Raw genomic sequence first — 22,409 nt, 5'->3', positions numbered from 1 at the left:
TATTTTACTAAGCTGTCTTAACTTATTATTACGGGAATTAAATACAAAATAACTACCCATACTGTAGACATTTGAAAACACATCAATCATGTAACTCCATGATCCCGATTCAAGTGATATTAGATTTACCCAGAAGAATGATTAAATGCAATTGATCTACCTGGGTAATCCTGAATGGATTATCTCTTAAACCTGAAGGGCTCTGTAAGGGTGACTGGTCTAAAGCACCAATAACATTTAATCCTTTTTTCTTTTCCCTTAAGCATGCTTGCTGATGTCTCCTTATTCTTTCCATTTGCTCTTCCACAGTCATCCTAGGTCGGGTGCTTTCAGCCAAACAGAGCTGTTCCACTGCACTTCGTGGCCTTTCCTTTAAATTAAAAATAGACATATCAATACAAGAATGTAGAATAACTTCTGAAAAGTATGTTGGAATAAAAAATGTTCTAAAATGCATTTATTTTGTTCTCAAAGTCAAAAGTGGAGGTTTGTTAACACCAGAAAGGCAAGCTGTTTTATCCTTCACTAGTAATTGGTGATGCATGGTCACTGTAACAGGAAATTCTATAAAACTCAAACTAGGAAGGGGCACAGCTTCTAAATATAGAAGATTTATTTTATTAAAAAAAATTTTCCCCCAAGATTTTATCTTTAAGTATTCTCTACACCCAACATGGGGCTTGAACTTACAACCCCGAGATCAAGAGTTGCATGCTCTACCAACTGAGACAGCCAGGCGCCCCAGGGATTTGTTTTAATGAAAATGTGATGTTTTAAGTCACACATTTACTGTGAAAAGACCTGTAGAGAAAAGCCTTGGTTTATGATCAATAACAGAAATACAGAAATACTATTTTCCATAAATCAGATGGTTTTATTTGAAAACTTTATATATATATGAGACTCATTTTTATGGTTTACTGAAGGGTTTAAAAATATTTGTCACCTTAAATAACCAATTCTTACTTCTTACTTTTTTATTAACGATGTAAAACGATATGGGTATAAAATACAAAACAAGAACTTCAGTATTAGTCATAAGCGAATTTTAGCTTATTTTATATAATAGACATTTAAAGATTCAACATATGCTAGAATCTACGGCACAGAATCCATACGTTTCTTTATGTCTCTGGTCTGAGTTGGTGGGGACTGACTGTGAGACACTGGTGAAGCCGCTTGCTTTTGAAAAAGCCCAGGTGGAGGTAAGCATTTCTGTGATGAGGCAGTTTGTCAGGCAAACTCCTAAAATCTTTTCTCTCTCCTGCAATCTGAAAAATGCCTGCAGGGCAAGAGTTTATTTATAGCACTAGAGCCATTTTCTTTCTTTCTTAATGGTGATTTTCTTTCTTTCTTTCTTTCTTTTTTTTTTAAGATTTTATTTATTTATTTGATAGAGAAAGAGTGCGAGCCTGCGTGTACAAACGGGGAGGGGCTCGTTTGTCGGAAGCCGACTTGCCGCTGAGCGAGGAGCCTGATGTGGGGCTCAATCCCAGGACCCTGGGATCATGACCTGAGCCGAAGGCAGATGCTTAACCGAAGGCAGATGCTTAACCGAGTCTGAGACACCCAGGTGCCTCAACTAGAGCCATTTTCAATTGTATAGAATAAATACCTTAAAGAGCTCAAGTAAAAACTAAAAGGAAGAGGAAAAATGAAAAGCCTTAATGTGCAGAAAGTGATGGTGATTCTCTTTTATATGTAGAATAAAACACATTTGCTTTGGAAAACAAAATACCAAACAAACCAAAAAACACATTAAAAAAAGAGCAAATTCTAGATACAGATTGGGAATTAGCTACTATCACATCCCTTTCATTTTTATTTTGGATCTTATTAAGTTTCTTATTTTATCCTTTTATTTTTAGTAACTACAAACATGTAGTCTTCCTTTTCTACGCTTATGCAAAAATGTTGTTACACGGCAACTTCCTTTTTCCAAGTTGTCATATTGTAAAAATCTACTGTTTCAAAATGCCAAATGTTATTAATTTTTAGATCTTTTTCTCCAATGATAACTGGAAAAGAGCATCTCATTGCAGTTTCAGTATTTTAAAAATTATTATGGGGTTGAACAATTATCATATATTTGTGAATTACTGTTGCATATTTTCCATAAAGAAACTCTTAAAAATAACTGATGTATATTCATTCCTCATATATTATGGAACTTGTCTGTTATATTCCAAGTATTTTATACTGGCACTGATTTTGCCTAGAAAGGTCTTTCCTGTACCAATATCATATAACTATACTCTTCTATACTTCCCCCCCTGTATTTGGTTATGTAGTTTTTCTTCTACTATTTAAGATAGTTATGTACTAAAAAAAGATAGTTATAGAATATAAATCCAGTAATATCTTTCTTCTTCATCTCAACACACATTTTAACTTTTTTCTAACGTAAGCTCTATACCCAACGTGGGGCTTGACCTCACGAATACAAGATCAAGAGTTACATGTTCTACTGACGGAGCCAGCCAGGCCTCCCTCAACTTGCATTTTTATTTTAATTTTAATTTTTAAAATATCTTATTTTTAAGTACTCTCTGCACCCAACATGGGGCTTGAACTCACAACCCTGAGATAGGGAGTCGCATGCTCTTCCAGCTGAGCCAGCTGGGTGCCCCTCAACATGCATTTTAAAAACCTTTTTCTGTTGCTTTATTTTAGCTTTACAATTTCCAAAGAAAATACCCTTTTCATCTGTATAAAATGCCTAACTATGAAAAAATAATACTATTATAAAACCATGACTGCCAATGGTAATACTGATATATAGAAATTCATTAATTTTTATTCTACAATAATGATCTTTCTAGGTCTCTATAATTTTGCGCTAATTAAAATATTACATTTCTTGTATATAAATTTGTCAGATATTTTGGGCATATACTTTGCAGTTGTACTTGAATATCTTTCAAGAATAACCATAAATTTTATCATTTGTAGTACTTTTCATTCTCATAGCTTAAAATTATCAAATTACCTCATACCAAATAAGTAGAACATTTATAAAGATGAAAAGAAAAGTTCTGGGGCATGTGGGTGGCTCAGTTGGTTGAGCATCTGGCTCTGGATTTCAGCTCAAGTCATGATCTTGGAGTTGTGAAATCAAGCCCCATGCTGGACTCTGCACTCAGCTCAGAGTCTGCTTGAGATTCCCTCTCCCTCTGTCCCACCCCAGCTCATGCTCTCTAAGATAAATAAATAAATTAAAATCTTAAAAAAACTTTTTTGGGCACCTGGGTGGCTCAGTCAGTTAAGCGTCTGCCTTTGGCTCAGGTCATGATCCCAGGGTCCTGGGATCAAGCCCCAAATTGGGCTCCCTGTTCAGCAGGGAGTCTGTTTCTTCCTCTGCCCACCTCCCCCCCAGCCAGCCCTGCTTGTGCTCTCACTTAAAAAAAAAAAAAAAAAAAACAAAACTTTTGCAGCCCAAATTTCTAAGCCTACCTGGTGAAAAGGAGTTAAGCACCCTGATAATCTTCCCCAAATGACCAAGATTAGATTGGTTTACAGCAATTTGAATTAAATGGGTCTCAGATGAATATGTGAAATAAATAATTTATTTCCCAATCTCAATTCACATTTCTCAGGGTCACCAGAGGACTGGCAAACTCTAAATCCACCACTAAAAGGCCCTCTAAACTCAGGGTAGCTTGGAAATCCATTACTTTGGTTGACCACAGGACATGTCTATCAGTCTCATCAAAGAACTTTTTAGAGGTGTCAAGAGATGTAATATAAGGCAGTCATATGAGAATAGATTTCCACAAACTGTGGACCTTATCTCAAGGCCGATCAAAACAAACCTAGATTAGGTATTGAGTAGATCTGTCCCCTAGGTGCTAACTTCCTGCATGTAATTTAAAAAAAAATTAAGATTACTAAGTTTTTCTTAGACTATGTAAAAAAAATTTTTGTGAAATGCTAAAAATGAAATTATGTATGAGAAAGCCATATATAGGCTTAAGAATTCTACTAGAAATTAAGTTCTAGTTAAATACCGTTCTTGAATCCATCATCTTCTTAGTTTTCCTTAAGGTTACATAGGAGGCTATTGTCGAAGACTCAGGTGTTGGTGATTTTGTTCTGGGAGGGACTACTCCAACAGGAAAGTGGGGACCTAAAAATTAAAACAGCAGTAAGTTCTACAAAACATCGTTCACACAACATAATGCTTGCTTTTGACATACTCAATTTCTGAGGCTTTTATTTATTTGTTTATTTTTAAGTAGGTTCCATGCCCAGCGTGGAGCCCAGCGCAGGGCCTGAGCTCCCAAACCTTGAGATCGAGACCTGAGCCGAGATCAAGAGTCTGATGCTTAACCAACTCAGCCACCCAGCCACCCCTCTGAGGCTTTTAAAATTAAAAGGCAAATTTATTGGGGGTGCCTGGGTGGCTCAGTTAGTTAAGGGTCTGACTCTTCATTTCTACCCAGGTCATGATCTCAGCATTGTGAGCTCTGTGCTGCCTAAGATTTGCTCTCTCCCTCTTACCCTGCACTCCCTTCCCCTTAGCATGCACTTGCTCTCTCTCTCTCAAAAAAGGGGGCAAATTTATTTTTATTTTTTAAAGATTTTGGTTTTAAGTAATCTCTATACCCAGTGGGGCTTGAACTTACAACCCTGAGATCAAGAGTGCACATGTGCTACTGACTGAGCCAGCCAGGGGCTCTATAGGGAAAATTTATTGTTTGAAAAGAGCCAGGGAAAACGTAGCAGCCTTCCATTACTGTACTCTACCTAAAGTTCTATAGATTAATAGATGACATCACAAATTTTAATTATAAAATTAGTAATACACAATGGATCATATATCCTCACAACAACCTTCTAAAGGAAAGAAGGTAAATAAAGTGCAGTATCTGCATTAATTTACTTCCTCAAGTCCATATAGTTCAGCAGCAGCATGGCTGGAGCTCCTCCTTTAGGCTTCTTTCCATTCACAACATTTTCAGAGATTGAAAGGACCTCAATCCTCTCACATATTAAAGACCAGGAAGGGCATGGCCCAGAAAGTTTAAGTGATTTACCTAAATGTCCTTCATTCCCATTTGGTCTCTTTTCAATCACACTGCACTGTCTCAATAGAGTCCACTAACAACGTTATCAATAGTTCCCTATAGGTAATCACTGTCACTTTCTCTTTTGCAATTTTAAAAATTTCTAAAATGAACACACACCACCGAAAACAAAACATACAACACAAAATCATTAACACAACAAAAATAAAAGCTAAAAATTAGTTAATATATAAAATGTGTGCATTTATATCATAGTCGTCTTGTTTAAGCAGAATATATGCACTACTATCCACTAAGGACATTAGTAAGAACAAACTGTTAAAATCTCAATGGTTTTCTTAGGGGAAAAAAAGAAAAAAAAAGAAGAAATAAGAAAAACACCACTCTCTTTGGGCTCACCTACAATTACATCAACTAAGCAGAATAAGGAAAAAAGGAAGTTGATTTTCTCCCCCAAAGACAAACGGCTGGTAAATCATTCAGGACTTCTTTAATTTATACACCAAAAAATCTGTAGCTAAGGTTTTAATATTGTTTATGAACTCTATGAATATTACAAGGTTGCATATTTAATAATAGGAAGAGCTGAGTTGATATACAATACAGGTGATTTTGCAATTCAAACAAAGAGAAAGCCTCTATTATTCCAGTTAGTGATCCATTTTTAAAAGCCCCACTTTAAGTCCCGTGGCACAAATTATACCATAATTGATCTGGGTACTTCAGACAATTTATTCAGATGAGAGTTTATGATTATGAGTTAAAAAACAAACAAACAACCCAAACACCTAGGGGTGCAAAGCTGGCTCAGTTGGGAAAGCATGCAACTCTTCATCTCAGGGTGGTGAGTTCAAGCCCTACATTGGGTATAGATCACTAAAAATAAAAAATTAAAAAAACGCCAAATTCCTAAATTTTAAGATGCAAATTTCAAGGAAGAATCCAAACCCTAATAGAGAACATATGTCAGACAAGGTATTTTTTATTAATAAAGACATGCATTGATGGAACAAATGGTTATCAACTTCACTTTTTTCAATTCAACTGAATTCCTACTGATGAGTTAAAGTCACTGATTAAAGAATTGCTAAATTTTGTATACTTGACTGGCCACATTTATCCAATACAGATCATGAGACATTATGACTATATAGGAGAAGAAAAAAGAATGGAATAAGATATGCAAAAGCCAATAATAAAGTGTAGTCCTTATTTTATATATGCTCTAAACATTTTGCCTACAAGGATTAAAAATGTTACACATGTGATACATAGCAACTTCCCCCCATATCCTACCTGAAGTGGGTAGATGCTACTCAGGTCCAGGAAACCAGTATTGTTCAAACAGGGGCGTTCTGGCTAGGTTTACTGAGGTTTTTTTTTTTTTTTTTTAAAGATTTTATTTTTAAGTAATCTCCACACCTAAGGTGGGGCTCCAACTTAGAACCCTGAGATCGAGAGTTATAAATTCTACCCACTGAGCCAGCCAGGTGCCCCTAGATTTATTTTTTAAGAAAAGTTACAAAGTCCCCCCCCTTTTTTTTTTTAAGTAGGCTCCACACCCAGAGTGGAGCCCAACACAGAGCTTGAACTCATGACCCTGAGATCAAAACCGAGCTGAGATCAAGAGTTGGACCCTTAACTGACTGAGCCTTCCTAGCAGCCCCTACAAAGTCCCAGTTTTTATTTTTATTTATTTTTATTTTATTTTTTTAATAAAAGGAACCACAGGGAATGTTCCTTTTTAATTTTTATTTTTTTAAAAGATTTTATTTGAGAGAGAGTGAGAGAGAGAGGAGTAGGGGGAAGGGGCAGAAGCAGACTTCCCGCTGAGCAGGGAGCGTGACATGCGGCTAGATCCCAGGATCCTGAGACTATGATCCAAGCTGAAGGCAGATGCTTAACCCACTGAGCACCCAGGTGCCCCAAAGTCCCAGTCTTTAAATGTTGGCAACGAATAGGGTGCCTGGGTGGCTCAGTGGGTTAAGCATCTGCCTTTGGCTTGAGTCATGATCTCTGGGTCCTGGAATCGAGCCCGCCATCAGGCTCAGCATACAGTGGGGGAGGCTGTTTCTCCCACTCCCTCTGCTCCGTCCCCCTGCTAGTGCTCTCTAATAAATAAAAAAATAAAATCTTAAAAAAAAAAATGGTGGCAACCAACACACTAGTTTTTTTTTGGGGGGGCTAAGAAAACTCCATATTTATTCATAAATATTAATACATATATTTATAACTATTAATGCAAAAGTATGAAATAAATCATTATCAAATAGCATCTATTAGCACATTAAAGGAAAAATATACCATAAATGATGTTTATGTCAGGAATGCAAATGGATGATTTTTAGAATTTTTTTTTATCTCTATTTATTTATTTATTTAGGTAGGCTCCATGCCTAGCGTGGAGCCCAACATGAGGCTTGAAGAGTCAGACCCTTAACTGACTGAGACATTCAGGCGCCCTGCAAATGGATGGTTTAATTTAGAAAAGCTAGTAAATGTAACTCAACATATTAATATATAAAGAGAAAAATATGATCGCCAGCAAGGCATTTAATGAAATTCAATATCCTTTCATGAAAAAGAAAAACTTGGGGTGCCTGGGTGGTTCAGTCAGTTGAGTGTCTGCCTTCAGCTCAGTTCATGATCTCGGGGTCCTGGGATCAAGGCCTGCGTTCAGCTCCCTGTTCAGCGGGGAGTTTGCTTCACCCTCACCCTCTGCCTCTCCCCACTGCTCATGCTCTAAGTGAATAAAATCTTTGGGAAAAAAGAAAAAAAGGAAAGTTTTACTGAAACGAGAATAAATGGATACTTTCATAATATAATCAATGTAGATAACCCACACCAAAGCCAGCACCATGATCAATGGGAAAAATTTAAAAGCATTTCCACCGAAGTCAACAACGGAATTAGGATATCTACTACGTTCTCTAGTAACACCACTGTGCAACTACTGGCTCCAGAGAAGGGAGAGGTAGAAAACGACGGAAGGAAAAAAGGAAAATTATAATTATGACGTAACTGTATATTTGGAAAATCCCAGCAAAATAACTGAACTTCTACTAAAAACATTTAGATAATTTAAAAAGGTAATGCCAGCCTTAACTTGCCAATGTGGTGTGCCTATAAGGGGAATCTCACTGTGGTTTTAATCTGCATTTTCCTGTGACTAAAAACACGGCACTTCTTTTCATACACTTATTTGCTACGTGAATATACTCTCTTGTAAAGTGTCTGCTCAAGTGTTGTACGCTCCGTGATTTTTTTTTTAATCTTGGCCGGGTACCGTGTATTCATCAACAAGAACAAAGACCTGGTTTGTAGGTGGCTGGTTGTGAACCTCTGCTTTAAAAGTTTCTACAAATCATGGCCATATGCCTGACATTTCATTAACTTACACACTACTCAAATTTTTACTTAGCACTTACTGCAAAATTATTGATTGGATAAATGAAAGGGACTTTCCTCTTTACTGTTTTTATTAAACAGAGCAGATACAAAGGAGTAAGTACAAAATATGTGCAAGCATAAAGAATGACCATCTGGTCATCACATAGCTTAGAAATATCATCACGACCTTCAAACGCTCCCTAATACGGGGTGCCAGGGTGGCGCAGTCGTTAAGCGTCTGCCTTCTGCTCAGGGCGTGATCCCAGCATTGTGGGATCGAGCCCCATATCAGGCTTCTCCACTGGGAGCCTGCTTCTTCCTCTCCCACCCCCCCTGCTTGTGTTCCCTCTCTCGCTGGCTGTCTCTCTCTGTCAAATAAATAAATAAAATCTTTAAAAAAACCCCAAAACACTCCCTAATCCCCTCTCCTTTCCTGTCTCTCCTCAGAGGTAATTGTCAAATTATGTGTTTATCTCCCCCCATTTTTCTTTATAGTTCTATAATATTTGAATTCCTTAAAAAAATACTATTTCAGTTTTGAATATTTTTAATGTACACATAGGTGGAGCTATATGCTATGTATCTTTCTGCAACTTGATGTTTTCACTCAATATTAGGTTCAATTTTTTAGCTGCCTTAAGTTTTAGATGTTTTTATAAACACGATACAGCTAAACTTTATTTTTAATCCAGTTTGACAACCTTTTTCTTTCAAGTGAAGCATTTAGTCTAATTATATTTGTTATAATTACTCATGTATTTAGACTTATTTCTGCCATCCTGGTTTTTGTTTTATATTTTCCCCACTTCCTCTATTTTTTCTTTTTCTTCTTATGGATTCTTGTTCAGTTCGCTTCCCTACTAGTCTGGAAACTATACAGTCTATTTCTTTTCTTTATCTTATCCTTAAGCATGCACACTTAATTTATTAAAGGTAATCATGATCACTACCATCCTCTGGAACAATACAAGCACTTTAGAACATATTAATACCAACAAGTTTCCTGCTGTTTTATACGCTATTGTTATCAAATATTTTAGTTTTTTGCTTCTCAGATTTTCCATATCTGACCACTTTCCTTCTATACGAAATGTAGAACTCTCTCAAATGATGGTAAGTGACAAACTTTCCAGTTTTTGTTTTTTTAAAAAAGACTTTATTTTTGAGAGAGTGCGTGCAAAAGGGGGGGGTGGGGAGGGGGAGAGGGAGAAGCAGACGCCCCACTGAGCAGGGAGCCTGGTGAAGGACTTGATCCCGGGACCCTGAGATCATGATCTAAGCTGAAGGCAGATGCTTAACCGACTGAGCCACCCAGATGCCTCAAACTCTCCAGTTTTTGTCTTTACTCTTCCTTCCTTGTTTCATTGAGGCAAAATGTGTAACTAAAATGCACAGATCTTAAGCGCATAACTGGTGAGTTTTGATAAATGCATTCTTATCCTTAGCTGCATAGGTATACATCTGTATAATCATTTCAGTCAAGATAAAGACCATCTTCGTCACCCCACAAAATTCCCTTCCAGTCAACCCCCCGTCAGCCAAAGGCAACCATTATGTTGTTGTCTATCACCAATAGATTAGTTTTGCCTATTCTCAAACTTCATATAAAGGAATCATATACCATGTCTCCTTTATGTCTGACTTCTTAACATAATTTTTTCATATTTATACATGTTGCTGAGAGTCACACATGTACCTTTATCAGAAGTGTTTTTTAATTGCTGAGTAGTAGTCCAATGTATGAAAATATCACAATTTGTTTATCCAAACTCTTGTTTATAGACGTACGGGTTGCCCCCAATATTTGTTTATAATGAATTAAAACTGCTGTAAAAATCCTTGTATAAGTTTTTTTGAGGAATGTTGCTTCCATTTTTCTTAGGTAAGTATATAGGAGCAGAATTGCTGGATATCATAATTGCATATTTAATTTAATTTTAATTTCATAAGAAACTGTCAAACTGTTGCTCTATCTTATACCACCATCAGAAGTGTGTGTGAATTCCAACTGTTTCATGTCCTAACAAACACTTGGTAATTTAAGTCTTAATTTTAGCTATTCCAGAAGGTGTGAATTGTGATTTTAATTTGCATCAAAACTGCATTTATGATTGATCAGTTGTAAACTTTTTTGTATGCTTGTATACTATATTTGTTAAGTTTCCAAGTCTTTGCCTACTTTTATTGGGCTGCTTGTCTTCATTATTGATTTGCAAGAGTTGTGAGGGGCGCCTGGGTGGCTCAGTCATTAAGTGTCTGCAAGAGTTGTTTATATATTCTGAATACAAGGCCTTTGTCAGATATATATACTATTTTCTCCCATTCTAATGGGCAGGAGCTTTAAATTTTGATGAAATCAAATTAATCAGTTTTCACTGAGAGTATAGCTCTCAGAGGTTTCCAGCTTTACTTGAGGGGGTATCTTATCAGACTCCTAATTTATTCAGGTTCTGAGCTTTGTACTGTCATAAGGCATTTTAGTGTTCCAATTAAATTATTGGATTCCTCCTGTCACAAACTGAATTATGTCTTTCTAAAATTCATGTTGAGGTCCTAACCCCTGATATGACTCTATTTGCCAGGAAGAAGAGAGTCCTTACTTGAAACTGAACCCTGCTGGACCTTTATCTTGGACTTCTTGCCTATAGAACCGTAAACATAAATTTCTGTTGTTTAAACCACTCAGTCTATGATATTTTGTTATGGCAGCCCTAGCAAACTAATTAAGCCACACCCTTCACATAAGGTGAGCATTCCTTTCTTACTTGTTGAAGTTTCTCCAAAAAATTTAAAATGATATCAACCAGCAATTAGAAACACTTTCTATAAGAGGACTGGCTGGGGCATCTAGTTAACTGTATTGCCAAAACATTTGCTTGCAGTTATGTTTCCTGTGTATTTATAATAATATGCATCAGTATGATAAAGGCTGAGACTACGACTGTTTAACTTCATCTGTGTATGAAAATGTAAAGTTAAAAAAGACTTTTGGTAAGGAAAAGTAATGATTTGGATGAGAATAAGAAAGGCGTATAAATGTGGGTGTATAAGTTCTCAAGAAGGCAGTATTTTTTTCTAATGAAAAATAAAAAACAAAAACACTCCCCAAAACCTGACACTGTACGACTTAAAAAAATATTCTAATTATGGAAAAAGTTAAATAAACATTATAACTTAGTGTTTTTTAAAATTTATTTCGTGATCCTTTATCAGATTATAAAAAATCAGTCTGGTGGGTAAGGACCAATTAATTATTTTTCTGAAAAATTTATATTTTCCATATTTGCTTTACCTCTGTGTAAGTACAGTTGGCCTTTGAACAACATGGGGGTTACTGACATTGACCCTTCATGCAGCTGAAAATCTGCAAATAACTTTTTTTTTCATGTTATGTAGATTCTATGCCCAACGTGGGGTATGAACTCATGACCCCAAGGTCAAGAGTCCACATGTTCTACAGACTGAGCCAGACAGGTGCCACTGCATATAACTTTTGATTCCTCAAAAACTTAACAACTAATAGCCTGTTTTTTTTTTTTAAAGAATTTATTTATTTATTTGACAGAGAGAGAGAGACAGCCAGCGAGAGAGGGAACACAAGCAGGGGGAGTGGGAGAGGAAGAAGCAGGTTCCCAGCGGAGCAGGGAGCCCGATGTGGGGCTCGATCCCAGGACTCTGGGATCATGCCCTGAGCCAAAGGCAGATGCTTAACGACTGAGGCACCCAGCCGCCCCTGTAATAGCCTACTGTTAACCGGCAACTACTAACACATTACTTTGCATGTTATATATGTTATATACTGTATTCTTACAATAAAGTAAGCTAGAGAAAAGAAAACCATATTAAGAAAACCATACGAAAAATACATTTACAGTTCTGTACAGTACTTATTGGGGAAAAAAAATCTGCATTTAAGTGGACCCTTACAGTTCAAATCTATGTTATTCAAGTCAACCGTATGTGAACACCACACAACCTCTATTTGTGAACCATTTACACATTCTCCTAAATAACCACAATATCACTTACTGTTGATAATCTCTAGAACATATTTAAATTTCCATAATTGTCCCAAGAATGTCTTTAGAGACTTCAAAAAACACTTACTTACAATTTTTTAAAAAGTAATCTCTTCACCCAACATAGGGCTCAAACTCACAACCCCGAGATCAAGAGCTGCATGCTCCACTGACTGAGTTAGCCAGGTGCTCCTAGAAATTTCTTTAAAACCACAATCTAGGAGACAGTCCAAGATNCTTTAGAGACTTCAAAAAACACTTACTTACAATTTTTAAAAAAGTAATCTCTTCACCCAACATAGGGCTCAAACTCACAACCCCGAGATCAAGAGCTGCATACTCCACTGACTGAGTTAGCCAGGTGCTCCTAGAAATTTCTTTAAAACCACAATCTAGGAGACAGTCCAAGATGCCAGAGGAGCAGAAGACCTTAGCTTCCTCTGGTCCCAAGAATTCAGCTAGATAGCTATCAATTCATTCTGAACTCTGTGAACTCAACCTGAGAGCTAAGAAAAGAACAGCTGCAACTCTACAAATAAAAAAGCCACCACTTTCTGCAAGAATGATAAGACAGAAAAACTTACCTCAAAAAGAGAACAAGAGGCAGTACTGGCTGCCAGGGATCTAATCAGTGTGGATATAAGTAAGAAGTTGGAACCAGAGTTCAGAATAACCACTATAAAGATACTAGCTGGGCTTGAAAAAAAAGCTGAGAAGACACTAGAGAATCCATTTCTGGAGAAATAAAAGAACTAAAATCTAATCAAGCTGAAATGAAAAAGACTATTAATAAGATGCAATAAAAAAATGAAGGCTCTAACTGCTGGGATATGAGGTAGAAGAGTGAATTAGTGATACAGAAAACAAAATGATGGAGAAAAAAGAAGCTGAGAAAACGAGGGAGAAACAACCACTGGCACGAGGGGAAAATTCGAGAGATAAGTGATACCATAAAATGAAACAATATTAGAATAATTGGGATCCCAGAGGAAGAGGAAAGAGAGAGAAAAAGATTGAGAGATAGAGAGAGAGAGGGAGAAGGTATATTGGAGCAAATCATAGCTGAGAACTTCCCTAATCTGGGGAAGGAAACAGGCATTCAAGTCAAGGAGGCACAGAGAACACCCCCTCAAAATCAATAAAAATATGTCAACACCCCAGTATATAATAGTGATACCTGCAAATCTCAGAGACAAAGAGAAAATCCCGAAAACAGCTCAAGACAAGAAGTCCATAACCTACAAGGGTAGAAACATTACACTGGCAGCAGACCTATCCATGGACACCTGAGAGGCCAGAAAAGAATGGCATGATAAATTCGGAGTGCGAAATGAGAAAAATATGCAGCCAAGTATACTTTATCCAGGTAGGATGTCATTCAAAATAGAAGGAGAGATAAAAAGCTTACAGGACAAACAGAAACGAAAAGAATTTGTGATCACTAAACCAACCCTGCAAGAAATATTAAAGGGGATCCTTTAAGCAAAACAGATCCCAAAAGTAACATAGACCAGAAAGGAACAAGGACAATATACAGAAACACTGACTTTACAGGTAAAACAATGACACTAAATTCATATCTTTCAATAGTTACTCTAAATGTAAATGGGCTAAATGCCCTAATTAAAAAAGATACTGGGTATCAGATTGGATAAAAAAGCAAGTCCCATCAATATGTTGTCTGCAAGAAACTCATTTTAGACCTAAATACACCTCCAGATTGAAAGTGAGGGGGTGGAAAACCATTTATCAGGCTAATGGACATCAATCAGAAAAGAATTAATAAAGAATAGGGGAGAAATCAATGAATAGAAACCAAAAGAACAGTAGAACAGATCAACAAAACTAGTAGCTGGCTCTTTGAAAGAATACGACTGATAACCCCCCTGGCCAGACTTATCAAAAGGAAAAGAGAAGGGATCCAAATAAATAAAATCATGAATAAAAGAGGAGAGATCACAACAAACACCAAAGAAATACAATTACAAGAACANTAGAAACCAAAAGAACAGTAGAACAGATCAACAAAACTAGTAGCTGGCTCTTTGAAAGAATACGATTGATAACCCCCCTGGCCAGACTTATCAAAAGGAAAAGAGAAGGGACCCAAATAAATAAAATCATGAATAAAAGAGGAGAGATCACAACAAACACCAAAGAAATACAATTACAAGAACATATTATGAGCAACTATATGCCAACAAATTAGGCAATCTGGAAGAAATGGATACATTCTTAGAAACTTATAAACTACCAAAACTGAAACAGGAAGAAATAGAAAACCTGAACAGACCCATAACCGGCAAAGAAATTGAAGGAGTAATCAAAAATATCCCAAGAAACAAGAGTCCAGGGCCAGATGGCTTCCCAGGGGAATTCTACCAAACATTTAAAGAATTAATACCTATTCTTCTAAAGCCGTTTCAAAAAACAGAAATGGAAGGAAAACTTCCAAACTCTTTCTATGAGGCCAGCATTACCTTGACTCAAAACCAGACAAAGACCCCACCAAAAAGGAGAACAGACCAATATCCCTGATGAATATGGATGCAAAAATTCTCACAAAGATACTAGCCAATAGGATCCAACAGTACATTAAAAGGACTGCAAGGGTGTTTCAACATCTGCAAATCAATCAATTAATACACTAAAGGAAAGGACAAGAACCATATGATCCTCTCAATAGATGCAGAAAAAGCATGACAAAATACAGCATCCTTTCTTGATTAAAATTCTTCACAGTGTAAGACAGAGGGAACATACCTCAATATCATAGAAGCCATATATGAAAAGTTCACAGTGAATATCATTCTCAATGGGGAAACACTGAGAGCTTTTCCCTAAGGTCATGAACACAACAGGGATGTCTACTCTCACCACTGTTTTTCACCATGGTATTAGAAGTCCTAGACTCGGCAATCAGACAACAAAAAGAAATAAAAGGCATCCGAATCAGCAAAGAAGTCAAATTCTCACTCTTTGCAGATGACATGATATTCTATATGGAAAACCCAAGACTCCACTCCAAAATTGCCAGAACTCATACAGGCATTCAGCAATGTGGCAGGATATAAAATCAATGCACAGAAATCAGTTGCATTTCTATACACTAACAGTGAGACAGAAGAAAGAGAATTTAAGGAATCGATCGCATTTACAATTGCACCAAAAACCATAAGATATGTAGAAATAAACCTAACCAAAGAGGTAAAGTATCTGTATTCTAATAACTATAGAACACTTATGAAAGAAACTAAGGAAGACAGAAAGCAACGGAAAAACATTCCATACTCATGGGATGGAAGAACAAATATTGTTAAAATGTCTACGCTACCTAGAGCACTTCATACATTCAGTGCAATCCCTATCAAAATACCATCCACTTTTTTCACAGAGCTGAAATAAATAATCCTAAAATTGTATGGAACCAGAAAAGACCCTGAATAGTCAGAGGAATGCTGAAAAAGAAAACCAAAGCTGGGGGCATCACAATGCTGTACTTCCAGCTCTATTACAAAGTTGTAATCATAAAGACAGTATGATTGGTACAAAAGAGACACACAGATCAATGAGACAGAATAGAGAACCCAGAAATGGATCTTCAACTCTATGGTCAACTAATCTGCGAGAAGGCAGTAAAAGACTATCCAATGGAAAAAAGACTGTCTCTTCAACAAATGGTGTTGGGAAAACTGGACAGCCACATGCAGAAGACTGAAACTGGAGCATTTCCTTACACCATACACAAAAATAGACTCAAAAGGAATGACAGATCTAAATGTGAGACAGGAATCCATCAAAATCCTAGAGAACATAGGCAGCAACCTCTGTGACCTCAGCAACCTTGGCCGCAGCAACTTCTTTCAAGACACGTCTCCAAAGGCAAGGGAAACAGGCAAAAACGAATTATTAGGACTTCATCAAGATAAAAAGCTCTTGCACAGCAATGGAAACAGTCGACAAAACCAAAAGTCAACCTATAGAATAGGAGAATATATTTGCAAATGTCTTATCAGAGAAAGGGCTAGTATCCAAAATCTATAAAGAACTTATCAAACTCAACACCCAAAGAACAAATAATCCAGTAAAAAAATGGCAGAAGACATGAAAAGGCATTTCTCCAAAGAAGACAAGCAAATGGCCAACAGACACATGAAAAAATGCTCAACATGATCCAGCATTGGGGAAATACAAATCAAAACCACAATGAGATACCACCTCACAGCAGTCAGAACGGAGAAAATTAACAACTCAGGAAATGACAGATGTTGGGGAGGATGCAGAAAGGGGAACCCTCTTACACTGCTGGTGGGAATGCAAGCTGGTGCAGCTACTCTGGAACAGTATGGAAGTTCCTCAAAAAGTTAAAAACAGAGCTACCCTATGACCCGGCAATTGGACTACCAGGTATTTACCCCAAAGATACAAATGTAGTGATCCGAAGGGGCACCTGCACCCCAATGTTTAGAGCAGCAATGTCCACAATAGCCAAACTATGGAAGGAGCCCAGATCTCCACTGACAAATGAATGGATAAAGAAGATGTGGTATTGTGCTAAGCAAAATAAGTCAACCAGTAAAAGACAATTATCACATGATCTCACTTATATGTGGAATTTAAGAAAAAAAACAGAGGATCAAAGGGGAAGAGAGGAAAAAATGAAACAAGACAAAATCAGAGAGCGAGATAAACTGTAAGAGACTCTCAATCATGGGAAACAAACAGGGTTGCTGGAGGGGAGGGGGCTGGGGCAACTGGGTGATGGACATTAAGGAGGGTACATGATATAATGAGCACTGGGTGTTAACATAAGGCTGCTGAATCACTGAACTCTACCTCTAAAACTAATAATACAGTATATGTTAATTAATTGAATTAAAACCAACCAACCAACCACAATCCAAACAAGGTTGAAGCACTGGCCTTTTCTATCTTTTTATTCTTGAATACTTCCCCCTCTATCTTTTTTCTTTACAACCCTGAGGAACGATCAGTATTTAAAAAAAAAAAAATCAGAGGTGCCAGGCTGGCTCAGTCATAAGAGTGTGCAAATCTTGATCTCAGGATTGAACTCACAACCCCCACATCATGTCTAGAGGTTACTAAAAATAAATAAATACACTTTAAAAAATCAGAGTACATCCAGTAAGAGTACTATGTCATGGAATTTGTTTATTTACTTGTTTTTCTGGTTAAGTAAACTCTATGCCTAATGTGGGGCTCCAACGTGGGGACCCCAACATTAAGAGTAACATGCTCTACTGAATGAGCCAGCAGGGTACCCCTTAGCCCTTGATTTTTCATGTACAATTTTAAAACAGAAGAAAACCAAAACCTCCCTACCCTAAAATCTCAGGAAATGGAAAACTTTTCAAAAAGTTTGGAATGTACTCATTTTTCACTAAAACCTAACCTGGACTGATATGAAGCTTTTAGTCTTCATCCCTCTCAGGATGAACATTTCAGAAATATTAATTTATTTCAGAAGGGGATGTGGCCTCATGCCTCGTTGAGATGACATGTAATATAAGGTTTATGGATCATGTTACCTTCCTAATACCTGAAACTTCTGGATTCAGAAGCTCATCAGATTCCAAAGGTTTCAGATAAGGGATTGTGGGCTTGTATATGCACTGAGCCAACATGTAAACTGATTTTGTTAAAATGTCTGAAAAACACAGGAGATAAGACATATCCCAAATGCTGACCTTTAACGGAAGTTTCCATTTCTGAAACAGGTTCTGATTTTTCTTCTCCATTAGATTCATCAACTTCTGCCACTGTTGTTAACTCTGGTTCACTCTTGTAGAGTCTATAATCTGGACCCTGGAAAGGAAGACGTGCAATTTAAAAAAAAAAAAATTGGTACAAGTTTCTTTTATAAGGTTTACCTCTAAAGCCTCAAATCAAACCCTGAAAATTAAAAGCCTCAGTCAACTGTCTTGGATACAGGCACAATAGATACATATAATTGATATATATATATATATTACAACTAACATAGGAAAAAAAAATCTGAAATATTTTTAACCAATAAAAGTTTTGGTTTTCAAATTAAGAATATTCTTATTAGGGACAAAGTCATTAGAACATTTTTTTATCACAGTACAACTGAGGTCTGAAAATAATTATATCATATTAATTCAATTAGTCCTATTTCTTATCCCCTTAATTCTCTTCTAGCTTACCACATTTTACATTTATTTGTTCAACCCCAAACCTCTTATTTTCAGCTTCCATGGGTAATGTCTCTCCTTGCAATGTCCACATCCTCTAACAGTTTTTCTAGATGGAACTGCCCATATCCCAACCCTTTTATCATTCTTAGTAACAATCTTTTTTCATTCTCACTTCTTTCTGATCCAAAGATATTTTGCCTCTAATATCCTGAAATGGTATATTTAAAATATGACTTCTTAGGCAAATGCAAGGTAACCACTTTAAAAAAACACTTATTAAAAATATGAAATTATGAAGTATTAAAATTGTAAAAATATAAGAAAATGAGAATGGTAAAACGAAAACAGGAAAAACACAAATGATAACTATATATAAAACAAACAAACAGAAAAACACTGGCTAAAAGTGGGGTTATAATAAAACAAAAGTTTGAGTGTAAAATAAACTTTCAAAAATGAGAGGGCAGGTACATGATTGATTATTCTGTGGCTACTGAAGCCACTTACACAGTGAGATCCATTTCTTGGATATCCTTGAACTTGATGAATCTTCTTTTCTTCAGGCAGATGGACTGGGCCCCTGCTATAACAGAGCAAGGAGCTGCTATCACTGGGCAGAGGGGGGATTATGGGAGGCTGCTCTGTAAAGTCATAGGACCGAGGAAGTGGAGGACGAGGTGGGACTACTTCCTCTTCCTAAAGATTGTAGAATAGTCACCTTATTTAGATAAGCATATTGAATTAAGTGTATCTAAATTCTTTGCAATGGTAAGTTAACTTAAATTCACTTTAAGATAATTAAAGGGACACTGCCAAGCCAAAAGTCTCAAATTGAAAAGTAAAATAAAAAATGCAAAGTATGATAGCCAGTAACTGGGTCTCAAATATGGTTTTATCTAATTTTTTTGGGTAACATACAGGTTAGCTTTCATCTGAAGCTTAACATCAAAACAGATATTTGAAACTACTGTTATTTCACTTTAAAAACAGAAGAAAGTAATTAATTTAAAAATCTTACTGCCTATTCTTTTTTTGTAATTTTAAGAGACAAAATAAAGAAACATCTCTTTTTGATTGGTTTTAATACAAAATTCAAGACCACAGATGCTTTCACTCAGGTTGACAGTATCTCTTTGTAGTTGTAATTTCTCTATGGTATGCATGACACACAGCCAACTTATCTATCAATCATCCTACAAATTTTATCAAGAATAAGAAACAATGATAAATATTCAAATTACTTGTATTAGAAAAAGTATGACAATGTTAAAGTTCTAACACAGATGAAAAGTAGTGATTCAATTTTTTTTTTTGCATTGAGGGAAGAAAAATCATATCTGTTAGAAGTATCAAATTACTCAATCAGTGAAATTTCAAGATTAAAACAATAACTTAAATATATTTAGGAAACATTTTTGTTATGAAGAGAAGACAAATTCTAATTCATGTGTTACATATTTAAAATAATTTAGAGATAAACAATCCAAACTTACCTCATTTTTGTACTTAACTGCTGAGAAAGGCTTTGACCCTGCCATACCTGTTAAAAAAATTATAAATGTAACTACCCATACTAAACATATTCTTTAAATTGACATAAAAAGGAATAATTGCATCTCACTTATTTTATTTTTAAAGATTTTATTTTTAAGTAATCTCTACTCCCAAAGTGGGGCTTGAACTCACAACCCCGAGGTCAAAAGGTGCTTGNGTAATTGCATCTCACTTATTTTATTTTTAAGTAATCTCTACTCCCAAAGTGGGGCTTGAACTCACAACCCCGAGGTCAAAAGGTGCTTGCTCTACTGACTGAGCCAGCCAGGCACCCCCATTTCACTTATTTTAAATGAAGCCTTCAGTTTCTAATCCATTGTTTATTAATGTTCTCAGAATTTGAAACCTATTACATTTAAAAATACAAATTTAAATACCTAGTTTAAACAAGAGTATAGGGAAATGGGTTTTCTGAAGCACTACTGATGTAAGTGTATTTCAGTACCATTTTTTAGGAGGGCAGTTCGGCTGTGCCTATCAAAATGAAAGATGTGTGCTCATTTCCACCTTCTTGTAATCCATAAGTACCAGCATGTTAGTTATATACACAATAATACACACACACACACACACACACACATACACAAATATATATAATTACAGCACGGGTTATGACAGAAAAAAAACCAAACCCCAAACCTGGAAACAACCTACATGTCCAACACCACAGAATGGGCATATCATAGTTCATCTATATAATGGATTCTTACACAGTTATTGCATTGTACTGTTAAGGAGAAAAAACCAAATTGTTGAAAAACAAGTATACTATGATTCCATTTTTGCTGTGGGGAAAAAATCATAAAAGCAGAACATTATGCGTGTGTATAATTATACACAAAAACCAGTAATTTATTTTTGTTGTGGGTGAGACTGGCAGAACTTTTGCTTCATACTTTATAAACTTGTGTACTGATTCAACCTTACAAGAGTGACTGTTTTCTGACGTCAAAAATCCATTCAAATAACAAGAGAGCCAATTCTATGCGTCATTCCATTCATTCATTCAGAAAATTTACTTAATTTATTGTAATCGCTACACCCAACATGGGGCTTGAACTCACAACCCTGAGATCAAGAGTTGCAAGTTCTTCTGCCTGAGTCAGCCAGGCACCCTGTGTCATTCCATTTAGACATAAGATGATGGTCAATTACTGCAGAAAAGTTAATTTACCTGTTTCTGTAGTGCCTCTTTGCTGTTTGTGTTTACTCAGTCCTTCCATGACATCTTGAATTCTCCAAAGTTCTTTCTGAATTTGTGCACGCTGAATTCCTGCTGATTCAGTCTTTTAGTAAAAAGAGCCCACATACAGGGGGAAAAAAGTTGTAAATTCCACTAATTATAAATTTTAAAAAATGACAATTGCAGTGGATTAAAGAATATTTAATATGATCTGTGACTCTCCCAATTTTGCAACTTCTGTGGCCTTTGATGAAACAGAGAAAGAAAAAATTCAATTTCTTAGACTTAAGTGCACTATTTCACATTGCTTCAATAAGCTTTGCCTTGCATTACTGCTGATCACAAGGGACTAAAAAATGGAAAACAAAAAGAAAACAAAACAAAAGAGAAACTCACAAAACTCAAATTAAAAAAATTTTTTTAAGGGAGAAGAAAAAAGAAATGGGAAGTATACTAATTTCCTAAGTTCTAGAAAATAAGATTATATTGGTCTTCAGTAAGATTCTAATAGTACTCTATGACATACTGGTACTTTGGATAACAAGAAATATTATTTTTTGGAATGTAAATTTATTTTAAAAAAAAAGGGTCAATGAAGTACAAAACTGTCATACTAACCAGAAAAATTTTTTTCCACTGAATATCAGTTTTTGACAACTGTAGATATTAGAATAGTCAATACAGCTAAAAAGTCCTCTGAGGGGTGAAAATATGCTTGTAAAGTCTATAAGCATAAAGACTATGTGCTATGCTGCTTCAAGAAGGCACTACATAACAGAATAATTTAGTTATCCAGTTTTCCAAGCCACAGGGCTGGAAGCATCAAAGTAAAAAAAGGAAGTATTCACACAAGACTTAAACACAAGGACAACCCAGGGATGTGAATACTGATATAGACTAGTAGGGAGTGATTTCAATTATAAAAATCAGACATGTGCACATGTATAGAGAATACATATTATTTTTGCAATAATTACCTATCTGAAAGGTGTATGATGAAAATCTCATTTTTGTGTTATTTTGCATTTCTCTGATTACTGGTGACTTTGAACAATAT

At 36.0% G+C, this 22,409-nt stretch overlaps 1 protein-coding gene across 6 annotated transcripts in view; it reads right to left on the bottom strand.

The window, feature by feature from the left end:
- The window catches only part of PLEKHA5 (pleckstrin homology domain containing A5), a 239,568-nt gene that overhangs the window by 7,647 nt on the left and 209,512 nt on the right, over positions 1-22,409 (bottom strand). For 4 of the 6 annotated variants that reach the window (XM_034644717.1, XM_034644712.1, XM_034644714.1 and 1 more), the window contains 6 exons: positions 21,344-21,455; positions 20,109-20,155; positions 19,123-19,311; positions 18,145-18,262; positions 4,008-4,126; positions 161-370 (listed from right to left, as the gene is read on the bottom strand). In XM_034644717.1, coding sequence (XP_034500608.1) covers positions 161-370; positions 4,008-4,126; positions 18,145-18,262; positions 19,123-19,311; positions 20,109-20,155; positions 21,344-21,455 — 795 coding nt within the window. The remainder of the gene's footprint in view (positions 1-160; positions 371-4,007; positions 4,127-18,144; positions 18,263-19,122; positions 19,312-20,108; positions 20,156-21,343; positions 21,456-22,409) is intronic. The other 2 variants (XM_034644715.1, XM_034644716.1) reach the window with 1 other exon arrangement.

The sequence above is a fragment of the Ailuropoda melanoleuca genome, chromosome 16, assembly GCF_002007445.2.
Source record: "Ailuropoda melanoleuca isolate Jingjing chromosome 16, ASM200744v2, whole genome shotgun sequence".
In the NCBI taxonomy this organism is placed as follows: Eukaryota; Metazoa; Chordata; class Mammalia; order Carnivora; family Ursidae; genus Ailuropoda; species Ailuropoda melanoleuca.
This window is presented reverse-complemented; position numbering and strand designations above follow the sequence as displayed.